Genomic DNA, 16,835 nt, shown 5'->3' with positions numbered 1-16,835 from the left:
AGCAATATGGTGTTGACATAACATCTAACTGCATGATCAGTGGACTCGCATGGAGCAGGAGCTACGCCACTTCAGTGTTATTGAACTCGAGTGGTGAGTTGACTGTGACAGAAGCAATGTACTGGTCATGATCAGGAGTCCAATATCGGGTGGTAATGGAAATGTGAAAAACGACCAAGGCAACATTAACCAGCTGTTCACCACACACTGTGTCAGGAGCGCTGTACTCCATCGACCCAATTTCAGGGAGAGAAAGTCAAGGTTCAGAAAGTTAACGTAACAGAGGTAGTAACTCAACGTTAGGTCTTCTGGATTAATTACATTAGATTCTCTTTTTAACTGCACACAGAGCGTTATGTAGTATAATACCAGCCCTGACGTCACAAAATAGTGCTTAATATTCAGTCTTTATGAGTTTAGAGTCTCTTTATTGTAGGTAAAAGGAGACAATAATAGTGCTTTTAAAATATTATTTACTGTTGTAATGTATGCTAACTTCCAATTCAATGGGTTTTCCTGCACAGATGAAAATTTTAAAAAGAAGCTCAAAGACAAAAGTAAGGTTTTTGGTGTATTTCCATCAGCCTTTACATTCACCAAAAGTAATACTTGGACTGTTCTTTGCATGTGTTTTTAAAACATTTCTCTCACCAAAAATGTGAAGTTGCTTCATCGATAAGCTCTCCATTTCTTTGAAGCATACAAAATAGAGGGTAAACAAAAAATAAAAACGAGGAGTAAAAGGTCCCTTAGCAGATTTTATCTGATTCAGCTCTTTTGCTCCATAGGACACAGCAGGGCACCCAGAGTGGTGGAGGTGAGAGAGCATTTTCTCTGGGGTCCAGGAGATGCAGGGTCAGAGAAGGAAATAATGTTTACCCTCCTATGAAACCTGTTTTTGAGGTTTGTCATAGTTGAAAGATCGTTTTGAACTTTGCTTTCAAATGTTTTGTAGCCCACTTTTTCACTGAGATCTACTTTAGGAGGTTTTTTAAACACACCCTCTTAGTGTTTTGAAAGAGAGTGTCATTATTTAATTGCATTAAATAACCCAGGATGTTTCATGGAGCCTGGATTATTTAAGGCAGCATAAAGATAAATCTTAAAGGGCTCTCTCCTCCAGACATTGAATTCTTAAGTCAAGGGAATTTGCCTTTAAAAAAAAAAAAAGCAAAGAAAAGAAAGGCAATTCGTATAAAATATACCTTAATTGAAAATAGTTATATCAGCACTGAACGACCCATCACTGTTTTAAAAAGTACCTTTAGTCGTTTATTTTGTTTGTTTGTTTGTTTGTTTTCAAAAAAGGTGGAAATTTTAGCTGAATTTTTTTTCTCTGTTTCAATTTTTTTTAATTTGTGATTTCATTCTAGGTTGACTTTTGATCTTTAGAATATTTGCTTTTTAGTATTAAAGTAGCATGCTTTTGTATTCGAATATCAAATTTTAAGTGAAATTACATTCGTCTCACTCTGGCCTTTATGTTTTCAAATAGCATTTGGAAATGAGGTTTATAGATGAAGCAAAGTACTTAATATCCTTCTGTATGGAACCTACAGCTTAGCATGACTACTCGTGTAAATATCGCATTCCACCAGGCTCTTATCATTTGTGTCTCCATCTTGGTTATAACTGAGTATCATTTTGTCTGCTTTTGTCATGTGCACTTTGTTCATTGCTTTTGCCCACTGCTTTTTTGAAAACTCTGTGTTTTTATTGTTAGCCCTGACATTTCATTGTTCTCTAGAAGATTTTCTTGTTGCTTTGAGAGAGGGTGGTTAGCTCTCACTTACCCTGTGACTATTCAGGCGAGATAGAAGGTGTTCATTTTTCAGATTTTCCCTAAAAGACAATATGTATGGTAAATGTGCCCTTTTAAAAACAAACAAATAAAACAAATCAGTAACATTTTTACTTTAAAACACTTCAATCTGAAGAGTCAGTAGCTTCTCATTACTGTCACACACATTAACTAAACTGACTTCTGATTTTATGTTGTGATATTTTCAGATATTGAAGTACAAAAAATGAAAAAGGCTGTGGAGTCTTTGATGGCAGCAAATGAAGAAAAGGTATCTAGATGAAATTTAAATATTTGTTTAGATGTGTAATAGCACCATTTTGATCATTCTGCGTATTCTCTTGAGATATTGCAGTTTGAAAGAACACACCCTATGCACTACTGACATTGAGGGCAAGCCTTCTCCCTTCCTGCCCAAGTGTGTCCACTGTCAGGGGGTCACACTTGTTACTGTGGCTGAGCATAGGAATGGAGACCAGCAGCACTGGCTCCACTGAGAATTCTCTCTCTCCTCCCTGCATGAATTCAGAAAATGTTTGAGCTATCAAATCTGGGCTAATGTTTGAACTCCAAACAACTTTAGCTTCGTGGTCATGTCCCTTTTTTTCTCCTTCATACTGCTGACCTCTTTCACATTGGGGATTGTCTCTGTTCTCCTGAGTAGTGAGATACCAGAAAAGAGAGGCCAAGGCACCATGAAATCAATATGGCCCTAGGCTCTGTTTTAGCTGTGGTGGCCCAATGCCATGTCTCCAGAAGCTTGTTTCTTCTGGTTGTTCCTCCCCACTTCATCCTGCTAAGAGCAGGGATGCAGTTACTCTACTAAAGAAATGCGTTTCTTCACGGCTTTCCTGACCCTCCGGCCAGCAGGCAGCAGCAGTTGGGTCCAGCTCCTGTCATCAGAATTGCTCCCCTCTCGTGTCCCTAAATCAGTGGTTCTCAAATTTCTGGCCCTTTAAATACAGTTCCTCATGTTGTGACCCAGCCATAAAATTATTTTCGTTGCTACTTCATAACTGTAATGTTGCTACTGTTATGAATCGTAATGTGAATATCCGATATGCAGGATGGTCTTAGGTGACCCCTGTGAAAGGGTCGTTCGACCCCCAAAGGGGTCGCGACCCACAGGTTGAGAACCGCTGCCCTAAATGAATAGAACAAGGAGGCATTTTCCCAAGAAAAGAGTAATTTCAAGAAAGTGAAAATCAAGCCATGCCAAAAAACTTTCTCTTGGACTTTATCTAATTGATCATAAGTTTCTTTTTCTAATTCATGCCTACTCTGTTTTACTTGTTGATTTATCTTTGCCTTTCATTCTCTTCATTTGTTCTTTACTCCTTGGAAATAAACTCATTGTCTTACCCACCCAACCAGATATATATATATTCTTTTGGCTAGTCTTTCCTACTGTTGAATAAAACTAGAAGTCCTTAGCAAGCTGCACGCAGAGCTTTTTTTTTTTTTTTTTTTTTAAGAAAATCACTCAAATTCATTTTGTTTTAATTTTTCTCCCTCAAAATGCAACAATAACAAAACTCCCAATGTTGAATGAGGCCTCACAGGATGCTCAAACTGCTATAGCTGCACCAAGAGTGACATAACTTCTTGGTAGTTTCAGAAGGCTTCAAAGAGGACATATTTGAGCAAATTCTGAAGAATAGCAAGAGTTGCTCATCAGGAAAATGAAGGCTTCTTGGCAAAGCATCCATGAGTGAAACCATGTTTCAAAATCAAGGCTTGAAACAGCCCAGTGCATCCTGGGAAAGTTCTGGAACATGAGATATAGGTGAAGAGTGTATAAGACTAACAAAAGAGCTACAGTGAATAATAGGCAACCTTGTATGCCAGGCTAATGATCTGGGACCTTAGGTTGTAGGTGTTGGGCAGTGACATAATTAAATTGCCATTTGGAAGCTAACTCTGGTATCAGAACAGAGGCAGGAATAAGGGAGGGCGAGTAAAGATTGAACAATTAAGCTAGATGAGAAATGGAGAGGTTGAAGTAAGGCAATGACAGTGAAGTGGTAAGGAGGGGAAGATATTTTAGAGAAATTTGCAGGTTGAAAAAATTTAAAAATCTTTGGATTTTAGAGTTTCTGGTTTGATCAGTGGGGTAAATGATGGTGCCCTCCACGAGTTAAGGACATCCAAGCGAAGCTGAAGTACTAGGGGCAGATAATGAGATTCATTTTGGATACATTCTATTTGATGTGTTCATGGGACATCTAAAAGGAGATTTCTCATAGAAAGTTGAAAATAAATCTAAATTTTAGGATTTTTATGGAATTATAGATTAGTAGGGAGTGAATTTCATCAATGCTAGGAGAAATATATAATTAGTTGTGGGTTGGTGGGAACTAAACTATGGTTAATGTATTAGTTAGCTTTGGCTCTGTGACAAATCACTTTTATTATTTTTCTGATACTTCTGTGGGTTAGCTAGGTGGTTCTTCTGGTCTGGTCTGGCTTAGCTGATCTCTATGATTAGCCAGTGTCTGGGAGAGGGCTGGATGGTATAGGATGGTGTGACTCACGTGTCTGTTGATTGACCAGTCTTGGTCTAGGTTGGCCCAGCTGAGATATCTCTTCTCTAAATGGTCTCTCTTCTTCCAGGAGACTAGCTAGCGCCTATGCTTCTACACATAGTGGCCTTAGAGCAGCAGGAGAGGGCAAGCCTCAAAGTTAAAATACTTTTCAAGCCTTTGCTTAAACCACATTTATTGATATCTTATTTGCCAAAGTGGGTCACATGGCCAAGCCCACACTCAGTGTGGGAGGAGCTAGAGAGCTCACTTTTATAACCCACCACAGTTAAGGGCATGGGGAAAAGAGAAGAGGGTAAAGGACAAAACCGTAAGGCTCTATATTTTATTGGCTGGGTTGGGTAATAGTGGGGTTATAGAAGTGGAATATCTATCTCATCAAGGGATTAAGAAACCAAAATAGAAGAAAAGAAAGAGTGGAAAGAAAAGTAAAAGAGGAAGGAAAGAGTGGAGTCAATCAAGTGCCAACTAGAGGTCAAATTAGAGAAAATATAAAAGTGTTCATTGTTTTTAGTAAATAGCTCTCTGATGACTAATTGAAAGGCATGTTTTGAGAAGGGAAAAGCCAGGTGGCCATGAATGACAGCTGATAAACACAGCAGGTGTAGATCTGTTTTTCAAGACTTGGCATATAAGTTAGAGAGGAAAGTAATTAAAGTTGACTTTTTTTTCTTGTTTTCTTTTTCTTTCTTTTTTTTTTTTTTTTTTATATTAATACCTTGTTTTGTTTTTGTTTTTTAAAGATGGCAGCTGAGTGATAGGATCTCTAAATTTAGAGGTACTTTTTATATATCTCTGATATATGTAGGAAAGATGTTCTAGATATTAGTAGTTTTACTAAAGTTTAGAAATATTCTTTAAATAATGTAAATAACTCATGTCTACTTATCTTTGTGTTGCAATTACTTTTACCATTTTAAAATCATAGCATTAGAAGATAATTTATTTTATTAATAGGATCGGAAAATAGAAGATCTTCGACAATGCCTGAACAGGTACAAGAAAATGCAAGATACGGTGTTACTGGCCCAAGGTAAAAAAGGTACTGTAGCTCTAAATGTTTTCTACTTAACTTGATTTTTAAGTGGCCATAATCTTTTATATTTGGCCTCAATTTCTTTTATGAAACATACCCATTATCTCTAATTAGATAGCTCATTCATTCAGTGATATTGTTCAGCATCTGTTCGCTGCCTGAAAGCATATAGGCTAAAGAGCATACTGTAGATTGGATGACCAGGGAGAGCCTTTCTAAGGAATCCATTAGATAGCGTTCCAGAAAGAGAGTACAACAGCACATGCAAGAACTTTTTGAGTGGGGATGGGGGGACGGTTAGGGAGGAGTTGGTGTGTTTAAGAAGTAAAAGACCAGTATAACTGGAAGGTAGTGATTAGGGGAAAGAGTGAAATAGAATTATTAGAGGTGAGTACCAACCAGATCATACAGGTGGGGAGTTTTCCCTCTTACTTGTCCCCTAGGGATCCACTGAAGGGTCTTAACAAGTCAATGATAAGATCTTTGTATCAAATAGACCATACTGGGAAGGAGCAGTGTTGGAAGGAAGGTAAGCTATTTAAGAGACCGTGGCAGTATTCCAAGTGGAAAGATCTGATGGTACTGACTGGAAATATATTTTGGTGTTGATGTATTGAATGAGTGGAGATAGATGTTGATGTATTGAATGAAGAAGAGATAGAATTAAGAAAGACCTCTGATTAATGCAATTGGCTGGATGATAGTTCCATTTTCCAAGATAGAGAAACCTAGAGAAGGAACATTGGCATGGTTAAGGGGCATCATGTCCGATTTTGAAAATGTTAAATTAAAAGAACACACACACACACACACACACCCTGTAAGACATCTAAGTAAAGATAGTTATGCAGTTTGTTGTATTTATTATTTATCGGTTGTCCTCAAATGTGGAAAACTTTTGGAGTCATTCAAAACAAACAGAAATGTTAAGGACTTTAAAAGGTCTCTTGTTTATTATCAATGCATAGATGGGGTTATTTGCTCTAAAAATAAGCACTGGAGATTAGCAAGTCTTTTGGAAGACACTCGTGGTTGCTTTTTCCCATTATGCTGTTCTTTCTGCTTTAAAATGTGTGGAATAAAAGGATCCTTTTGGGGGATCAAAAGGGCGTTATCTCTTTTTCTTCTCTTTCTATGTTTTTCTTTTTTCTTTAGGAGCTTGGTAGTGATGAAAACGGAGTTGTTTAAATGGTGACTCTCTTGGTACCACTGGTATTTCTCAGCTTGCTTATTTCTGAACTGAAATTTGTGTAAAGCCTCCAAATTTTGAAACGAAAGTACAGGAGAGTTGTTGAACTGAATTCACTTTTTTAGAAAAAAGATATTTTTATTGATTTCAGAGAGGAAGGGAGAGGGAGAGAGGGAGAGAAACATCAATGAGGAGAGAGATTCATTGATTGGCTGCCTCCTACACGCCCCACATTGGGGATCAAGCCCGCAACCCAGGCATATGCCCTGACCGGGAATCGAACTGTGACATCGTAGTTCATAGGCAGATGCTCAACCACTGCGCCACGCCGGCCAGACTGAATTCACTTTTTAATTTTAATCTTGTGAGTCTATCATTGCCCCTGTTGACACCACTATCAGTTAATACCTCTATTAATACCACTGCTGGTTACTCACGTGGCCCAAAGCCCCAGGGCCTCAGATGCTACCAGTTGAAGGTGTTGTTTCCTAGGTCCTGTGTTTTTTCAAGTGATTCCAGAAGCTGACCCTTTGATTTTTTTTTTTTTTTTTGAGGATCAGAAAAATTTTTACATTTAATATATTTGGGATTCTTCTTCCAAAAGTGAACTATAAATGAAAATTTGCTGCTGGCCCTCTGTTTTCTTTGTCTTTTCCTAGGCCAAGAGGGTGACTATGACGACCTGCCCACTTCCAGTTCCATCTCCACTTTGCTGGAAGTACAGGGTTTGGGGGAACTGGAGAAAGGTCTGTCATCCACGCCAGTGATGGGGTCTCCCAGTCGTGACCCACTGAACACAAGTGTTCCAGAAGAGGTATGTATAGACTCCCAATAGTCTCTTCCTGCTGGAGAGAGTGTGTCATTGGAAGTTAAAGTGCTGTGGACATGGGATTTTTTCTCAGTTTGATACTGATGTCTTGGTTTGCCCTGAAAGTTTTTTTTCTATAGGTTTTTATTTGAAATGTGTGTAGGTTTTTTTCCCCCTTCTCTTTAATAAATAAATGCCCTGGGCAATGTCAAAATTGCTTATGTAATTCAGGAAAAATATAAGAATCCCTTGGGAAATAGATGTCACCTTAAATACGGGATTCTAATCTACATATTAAATAATTAGGGAATAAATAAAGGGGGGATAAAGTGAGATTATATAGAGAAGTGGATTTGAGTCACCTTTGATGGAGACGCTGTAAGATGAAGGATTGAAATTTTCCTCTGACTTCTTTAGATTTGGAAGAAGCAACTGGAGGAGAATAAAGTCTTAAACTCACTTATTTTACTTTCATATCAAATTGCCACTGATACCTTTCTCCATTATCTATTGCGCCCCACCCCAAAACTTTGTGTCTTGAATGACAACATTTATTTTGCTGACGAATCTGCCCTTTGGACCGGGCTCAGCAGGAACATCTGTTCTCTGCTCCACTTGGCAGCAGCAGGAGTGGCGCAAAGGCTGGGGCTTGAGTCACCTGAAGGCCGCCCATTCTTCTATCTGGTGGTTGAGGCTGGCCATTGGCTGGGACTTCAGCTGAGGCCCTGGCTGGACCCACTGCATGTGACTGCTTGGCCTCCTCATAATACAATGGCTGGTCCTGAAGATGAGCATCCCAAGAAGAGGACTAGGCAAATTCGTATTACCTTTTATGATGTTTCTCAGAAGTCATGTAGCATCTCTTCTCCTTAGTCATAGGCCCACCCAGATTCATGGAGAAGGAGTTATCAGTTACCTTTTTTTTTTTTAATATATTTTATTGATTTTTTTTACAGAGAGGAAGGGAGAGAGATAGAGAGTTAGAAACATCAATGAGAGAGAAACATCGATCAGCTGCCTCCTGCACATCTCCCACTGGGGATGTGCCCACAACCCAGGTACATGCCCTTCACCGGAATCAAACCTGGGACCTTTCAGTCCGCAGGCCGACGCTCTATCCACTGAGCCAAACCGGTTTCGGCAAGTTATCAGTTACCTCTTGATGGACAAGTGGCAATGTCACATTGTAAGAACATGTGAGATGGGATCTCTTGGTGCAACCACATTTGGAAAATAAATCTGTCCCTCACTCTCTGGCTACAACAGTTTATATCCCTCTCCCATGCGCAGTGTACCCAACCCCTCTCCAAAGACCCCTTAGTTTCATTCCAATTAGGCATCAGCATCCCAGGAACTTGTCATCCAGACCAGGTCATGATGTACACAACGCTCCCCAGGTGCATCTTCTTGGGAACAGCTTCTTGGGTACACTCCATTCAGTTTAAGAACCGGGAACTTAAGGGACAAGCTCTCTGTCCCCCACACACCTGACATGCAATTGTGGGATAGGTATAACATAACTGCTCCAGGCACTCTCATTTAAAAGAGGGACAACAGAAGGGACACAGGCATCACTAGTTCATAGCAATTCCAAAATCTAGCCAGGCGTGTGGTGCCAGTTCCTTTGTTAGGACTCAGTCCTCTGGGCTCTTGGTTTTTCCTTCTGAGTCATCCTTCCTTTCCTACAAGAAGGGGATGTACTTGCAGGTAGTAGTTTTCTGTAAAAGTGTCCATATAGGTCCAAAGCCGCCTTTAATTTTTTCCTATCTTTGTCCCTTTTAGTCCCTTTGGTACAATATTTTAAACATTCAGAATTTCTTATGAGTCAATTTGTTATCCACTCCATTAGATAAAAGCATTATCTGATTAATGAGATACCTTCACAATAATCCTTCTCTACCTTAGGTTCCCTGTAAGGCTACTGTGGGATATCCCTTTATTTTTAGAGTTTAAGATCTGTTTTTAAGGGTCAGTGAGACAGCACCCCCTTAAATCTTCCTAAGGTCTTAACAAAGACACACACATGTCTTCATTTTAAGACTGTTTTCCTGACAGCCCCCTCAAACCATTTCTTAATCTATATATATAAAAGCCTAAGCAACTGTTTGACCAGTAGCTATGATGCGCACTGACCACTAGGAGGCAGATGCTTCATCTGGTAGGTTAGCTTGCTGCTGGGGTCCGGCTGATTGGGACTGGGCGAGATGGGCTGGACATGCCCTGGAGCCCTGCTGCGGTCCCTCCCTGCTCCTAATTGTGCACCGGTGCGAGGGACACCCCCCCACCCCAGTGCACGAATCCATGCACCAGGCCTCTAGTTTTAATATAATGTGCTGTCTGGAGAGACTGGGAATGGGAAAAAGTTTTATTTTTTAACAAAACAACCTTAGGTCCCTTATATTTAACAGTTCCTTATTTGCTCATCTCAGTAAGTAATTAGAAGACACCAAATGGCATCTTTACTTTTTACATCTGTTGCTGATAATTACATAATGAGAAGATGAAATTTGAATTGAATGAAAATGAATTCAGGGAGACAACAATTAGCATTTCTCTTAAATATAAGAGAGGGCTAAAATATGTCATTAGCAAGGATTAGTAGTGGGTGGATTGGTGGTAAAAGGTACAAATTTCCAGTTATAAGATAAATATAACTACTGGGAATGTAATGTACAATCATATGACTATAATTAACACTGATGTGTAGTATATTTGAAAGTTACTAAGAGAGTACATCCTAAAAGTTTTAATGACAAGGGAAAACAAAAACATTTTCTTCCCTTTTTTTAGTCTCGTAGGTGATGGGCGTTAACTAAACTTATTGTGGTAATCATTTTCAGAATATAAATCAGTCAAGTCATTATGCCGTAAACCTGAAACTTATACAGTGCTGTATGTCAATTATATGTCAATAAAATTGGGGGAAAAAGGGACTCGCTAAGAAATAAGAAATGTTTTAGAGGGAAAAGGTCCCTTGCCGGAAGCCGAATATATATTTACTGCTTAACCCTTTGAGTGCCAACCAATATCCTAGGAACTATGCTAAAATTGCCAAGGCATTTTTGCTGATTTTACAGCAGTTTAGGAAAAAAATTATGAATCACAAGTAAATGAAGTTACATATTCAAAAACTTAAGGAAACCTTCACTACATTGATATATTTAGCAATATCATCATCACTAATAAAAGCACACTTAGAAATGGACGCCATTTCGAAGCTTTGATAGCGCTCCCGGCACTTTTGGCGAAAGACAGGAGGAGCGCGATCGTGCTCCCCGGCACTCTAGGGGTTAAGGGAAAGTTACACTCAACAGCCATTGAGTGAGCTATATTTATAGAGACAGGATGCTGCTATATGTTGGATGCACCCAGATAATCTCATATCCTTAAAAAAGTCTTTGCTGGGTGCATTGCAATTTTTTTCTTTTGTTTGGTTTTTTTTTGGGTGGGGGTGTTAAACAATAGTTTATTTATTTTTAGAGAGAGAGGAAAGGAGAAAAGAGAAACATCCAGGCAAGAGTGTAACTTTGATCAACTGCTTCTTGCACACACCCTACCAGGGATGGAGCTTGAAACCTGAGGAATGTGCCCTTACCAGGAATCTAACCGACAACCTTTTGGTGCATAGGATGGCGCTCAACCAAATGAGCCACACTGGCCAGGGCCCAGCATTTTAGTTTTAATGAGAGATTTTGAGTTTGGAGCAAGAATGATTTGATGAGGATTGAAGGTGTTCAGCCACATCTATCTATCTAGATATCGATAGATATAGATATAGATCCTATCTAATAAAAGAGAAACATGGTAATTAGCGTACGACCGCTACCCTTCCCATTGGCTAATCAGGGCAATATGCAAATTAACTGCCAGCCAAGATGGCAGCCGGCAGCCAGGCAGCTTGAAACTAACATGAGGCTTGCTTGCTTCAGTGACGGAGGACTCCAACGTTCCCCGCCTGCCTTGCCGGCCTCTGAGCTGCAACTCTAAGCAACTATGTAACAAATATAGAAGCTAAACAAAACCCCAGAAACCTGCTTTGGTCCGCCCGGTTTCAGCCAGCAGGATCGCAACATTGTAAGCAAAGGCCAGAAACCTACTTTCAGCAGCAGAGGCCTAAGAGCTGGAGCCAAGCCTCAAAGCTAAAGCTGGCCCAGAATAAAAAGAAAAAAAGAAAAAAAGGAGCGGTTGGGAGCTTCAGTCACCCCAAGCCTAAAAACAGCCCTCAGCCCCTCACCCAGACTGGCCAGTCACCCCAGTGAGGACTCCCACCCTGAAGGGTGTGTGACCAGCTGCAAACAGCCATTATCCCCTCACCCAGGCTGACCAGGCACCCCAGTGGGGACCCCCACCCTGAAGGATGTGTGACCAGCTGCAAACAGCCATCATCCCCTCACCCAGGCTGGCCAGGCACCCTAGTGGGGACCCCCACCCTGATCCAGGACACCCTTCAGGGCAAACCAGCCAGCACCCACCCATGCACCAGGCCTCTACCCTATATAGTAAAAGGGTAATATGCCTCCCAGCACCGGGATCAGCAGAGCCGAGAGGCCTCCTGGCACCGGGATCAGCGTGACGGGGCAGTGCCCAAACCCCCTGATCGCCCTGCGGCTCTGTGTGTGATGGGGGCAGGGCCACAACCTCCCTATCCACCCTGCTCTGTCCTGACAGGGGAAGGCGCCCCAACCCCCGATCAGCCCTGCTCTGTGCCTGATGGGGGGAGCTCCCCAACCCCCTGATCACCCTGCGGCTCTGTGTGTGACAGGGTGCGGCGCCCCAACCCCCTGATGGGCCCTGCTCTGTGCATGACAGGGGGCAGCGCCCCAACCCCCTGATTGGCCCTGCTCTGTGCGTGACAGGGGGTGGCGCCGCAACCTCCCCATTGACCCTGCCTTGAGTGTGACAGGGGGCGGTGCCCCAACCCCCCAATCGGCCCTACCCTGAGCGTGACTGAGGGTGGCATCACAACCTCCCGATCGCCCTGCTCTGTGCATGACGGGGCGGCGCCCCAACGCCCCAATCGGCCGTGCTCTGAGCCCGACCAGGGGCTGCACCTAGGGATTGGGCCTGCCCTCTGCCACCCAGGAACAGGCCTAAGCCAGCAGGTCGTTATCTCCCAAGGGGTCCCAGACTGCGAGAGGGCAGAGGCCGGGCTGAGGGACGCCCCTCCCCCCCGAATGCACAAATTTTTGTGCACCGGGCCTCTAGTATAGATATAAAAGGCTAATATGCTAAGTGTTCGACCACCTGACTAGTCGCTATAATGTGCACTAACCACCAGGGGGCAGATGCTCAATGCTGGAGCGGCCAAGCAGCAATGACTTGGCAGCAGTGGTTCTTGAGTGACGCACCCCAAAACCAGAGAGGAGAGAGCCCAATTCCTCACAGGGTCACACTGGGGCACTGTTGGCCCCAAATATGATTTATTGCACACTTGCATTTGCATTTCACACCCTGTACTACAGCAACTTTGCAGAGTGCCCTCTCACACTCTGGGACCCCTCGGGGGATGTCGGAGAGCCGGTTTTGGCCCAATCCCCAGTTTTGGCCCGATCCCTCCAGGCCAGGCCGAGGGACCCCACCTGCCAGAGGGACCCCACTCACTCTGCAGACACCAGACTGCAAGAGGTTGGCTCCAGGGCGAGTCTGGCCCCATCTCACCCAGTCCTGCCTTCTAATTAATTTCCTTTCAATGTGCACAAATTTGTGCACGGGGTCACTAGTTTTAAACTAAATGCCAGGAGGGAGACTTGAAGTTGGATTTAAAGCCCTAAAGTTTGAAAGGAAATAAAGAAAATCAGTCTGCTAGTGGAAGTTCATTTATTCCTTTTATCATGAATAGGAACCCAAGGAGATAAGAACTTCAGGAAGCAGGGATGATCATTAAATAAGTTGTCCCGGATAAATCATAAAGATTCAAACTGGAAAAAAAAAAAAAAAGATAGTGAAATAATCTCTTTTATAATAAGATGACTTATTAAAGAACAAAATTCGACTGAGTAAATTTAAAAAGTCTTGTTGGCTTAATGCATCAATTCATGAATCCAGCAGCATCCAATCTAGGAGATGAGATAGAAAGGTCCAAGGAGCTGTACAAGATGAAAGGCTTTTTGTAGAAGTGAGCAGGAGCAGGGAAGTTATGTGAGGCACTTGCTGATTGGTTAAAACAGGGTTACTTTCCTTACATGGAGCAAAGGGAAGTCTTGGAGCCCCGTCAGGTAGCTTGTGGGAGCAAGAAGTACTGCTGGGCTGACCTAGGCCCTCCTTTTCTGGGAGAGCTGAGCACAGACATTTCATTCCGTTCAGGTTTGCTGATGCCGGGCTTAGCATGACCCACACCATCTTGGGCCCAATCCGGTTACTTTAACAGATTTCACATTTTATAACCTTTGATAGTGTCCAGGGATGAGGCCACCGCTCAGTAACTGAAACAAAACTCACAAAGCTGAATTTATTGCTTATTTAAGAGAGTGGACTTCGTTGGTCAGGGACACCCTCTCCAAGCTGATCATATAGAGCAGTGGTTCTCAACCTGTGGGTCGCGACCCCTTTGGGGGTCGAATGACCCTTTCACAGGGGTCGCCTAAGACCATTGGAAAACACATATATAATTACATATTGTTTTTGTGACTAATCACTATGGTTTAATTATGTTCAATTTGTAGCAATGAAAATACATCCTGCATATCAGATATTTACATTATGATTCATAAGAGTAGCAAAATTACAGTTATGAAGTAGCAACAAAAATAATTTTATGGTTGGGGGTCACCACAACATGAGGAACTGTATTAAAGGGTCGCAGCATTAGGAAGGTTGAGAACCACTGATATAGAGGATTTTAGGATGCTTGGAGCTCAGGGACTGGTGGACCTTCAGAGGAAGCAGGAGTGAGTTGACAGCAGCCGGATGTGGTTATGAAGGTGAGACTGCTGTTGACTGGGTGGCATTTAGAGGTGTGTTTGCTGGTGTGAGTCCCTACCTTGGTGGCTGGCTTACAGAGGTGAGTCATGGTTGGTTGACCTGCAGAAGTGAGTCAACTCACTGAGGCGAGTTTTGTTCACTTTTTTACCGAAATATTTGCTACAAGTGTTTCATTTATTTGATCATGATGTGTCCAACCATCTAACTGTTCTCTGGTTGTCAGAAATTATTGAAAATCAGGGTATATAATTTTTTTTCACAGAGTCCATCCTCAGGATACACAAGGCATTTGTGTAGGAAAGTGCATTTTTGTTGTTGTTGTAATATTGTTACTATTAAGCAAAGTGTTTTAAATAGTATAATCACAAAGTATATTATAAATTGTTTTAATTTTATTTTTCATTAATTCTGTTCATTGAAATTAGCTTGCTCACACACAAAATAATAATTAACTGGAGTGACCAACATTTTATTTTAGACTAGCAGTAGAAACTAAAGTGAAAGTAGTGCTCATTTTACAGAGAAAATTGATGCCAAGTGAAGTGAGTTGCCTTAGGCAAGTGTTAAGATTTTACTATTAACTTAATTAATGGTATTTATTGTGTCTTACAATATTCAGTATCTTATACAGAACCAGGTTCAAAAATTACCTTCCTCCAGAATGTTTTCTCTGATTAGCATTTCTAGGTGTTTATATCCTGAATTTTGGTTGCTCTGTGGCTTGTGTTTTGTTTGATGTGACTCACTTTTGACTTTTTATTATTATATTACAGTTCCACACCAGCATCTTGCAGGTGTCAACCCCTTCTTTATTACCAGCATCTAAAGGCTTGGAAACGCCTGAGAAAGCAAAATTGCCTCCTAAGTCCGAGACTTCATTTGAGAAGTATGTCATTAATGTCCTAACGTTGCAAATATAAATGTTTGGAAAAGTAGGTCAACCAAAAACAAGGGTGCTTTGCATTTATTGACAGACACGATTTCTTACCCAGAGAAGCAAGAAACAGTAAGACATGCGCCAGGAAACCTTATCAGTTTTGTGTTATTGAAATAACAGGTGTGAAGCCAGAAGTAACTGGAGAGGAGGCTGAGGATGTGCTTTGGGTCAGGTTAGAGAGGGGGGTCTTGTCCTAGGTCCTGGGTGCCCCTCAAAGGGCTGCGAGCAGAATAACAGCAGTCCTGTGCCTGAGACTGGACAATGGCTATGAAGGAGATAGGACAGGGATACAATAGTTTTTGCATAGGCAAATAGGATTTTGGGGGAACATAGTCCCAAATTAATTGCCTAATCTTACAGTTAAACAAAATAAAATAAAACACAATACCAAAAAAAGAGAAATAGCTTTCCTTGCCCAAGTGTTTGTTTTTGACAGTTCTGTTCACTTGGAATATATATGGTCTTTTCTTCATGAAGTTTACAAATACTTTCTTTTTTTTTACATTTTAGTGATGGAAAAAGAACCCTTGGCGCTGCTGTTGAAACCCAAATGTCTGACAGTCTTTCGTAAGTTATAAGTGATTGAATGTGAAAAATGTGGTTGGTACTTTGGTAGAGGAAGCTTCCCTTACACTAACAATAACCAGTATTGAAAGTGAGTGACTATGAGGCCTGAATTAATGAATGAAACTGTAATGATAAAGTGGAGGTGAGGTGAGGGTGGGGGATGTAAGTTGACAAAGAAATACTTGCTCACTTATCATTGTCTCATGCCAAGTTTCTGTAGATCTTTAGCCTTCTTTACCAGTTTTCCCCTGAAGTTCAGTGCTTATAATTTCACTTTTGTGCTGATATATTAAATCTTGCAGAACAGAATCACAGAGTAGTGTGGTGGCTGGAAAGTCTGCATTGGTTTTCTGCACTTTCAAATTGATAAACTGACCTAATATCTATGTTTATCCAAATTCAAGTCTGGATTAAATTAGGAAAATGTATTCCTCAAAAAGTACTCAAAGATAAGATCTTTTTCACCATTATACTTTATATGGTGGCAGACACTTCAGGCAACGTATTTACACAAAAATACATGACAAATGCCTTTTAAACATCTGTTTGTATGCCAGGTGTACCAGTTACTAGTGCGGATTTTTTTTTAACCGGTGGAGTTACACATATGTTGATATATATGCGATTTGATATGTATGCTGTTTTGTTGTATTGACAGCAAGCTTCAAAACTTCATATGTCAAATTTGCTGAAGGGATTAACCTCATAGATATTTTTTATGCTTAAAAATGTCAAATTTTGTGCCAAAAAAAGAGTATTTGCGGGAAGTTTTAATTCATAACTTTATTTTGAAGAAAAGTGCTGCTGAAAGTTATCGTATACTTCAGGAAGCTTATGGTGAGCATGCTCCATCTCAAGATACTTGTGAACGCTGGTTTAAATGCTTTAAAAGTTATGATTTCGATGTGAAAGACAAAGTACATCCAGGTCAACTGAAAAAGTTTGAAGACCAACAATTACAAGCATTATTGGATGAAGATGCATGTCAAACTCAAAAACAACTTGCAGAAAGATTAAACGTTGCTCAGCAAAC

General features: G+C 41.1%; 1 protein-coding gene across 13 annotated transcripts in view; it reads left to right on the top strand.

The window, feature by feature from the left end:
- Positions 1–16,835, top strand: part of PPFIBP1 (PPFIA binding protein 1) — a 167,851-nt gene that overhangs the window by 130,624 nt on the left and 20,392 nt on the right. For 8 of the 13 annotated variants that reach the window (XM_036296584.1, XM_036296586.1, XM_036296578.1 and 5 more), the window contains 6 exons: positions 525–557; positions 2,011–2,072; positions 5,302–5,386; positions 7,229–7,383; positions 15,072–15,184; positions 15,746–15,802. In XM_036296584.1, the coding sequence (XP_036152477.1) occupies positions 525–557; positions 2,011–2,072; positions 5,302–5,386; positions 7,229–7,383; positions 15,072–15,184; positions 15,746–15,802 (505 nt within the window). The remainder of the gene's footprint in view (positions 1–524; positions 558–2,010; positions 2,073–5,301; positions 5,387–7,228; positions 7,384–15,071; positions 15,185–15,745; positions 15,803–16,835) is intronic. The other 5 variants (XM_036296587.1, XM_036296590.1, XM_036296585.1 and 2 more) reach the window with 3 other exon arrangements.

The sequence above is a fragment of the Myotis myotis genome, unplaced genomic scaffold (genome assembly GCF_014108235.1).
Source record: "Myotis myotis isolate mMyoMyo1 unplaced genomic scaffold, mMyoMyo1.p scaffold_m19_p_3, whole genome shotgun sequence".
NCBI classification, from domain to species: Eukaryota; Metazoa; Chordata; class Mammalia; order Chiroptera; family Vespertilionidae; genus Myotis; species Myotis myotis.
The sequence above is the reverse complement of the archived record's forward strand: the minus strand, read 5'-3'. Positions and strand labels throughout refer to the sequence as shown.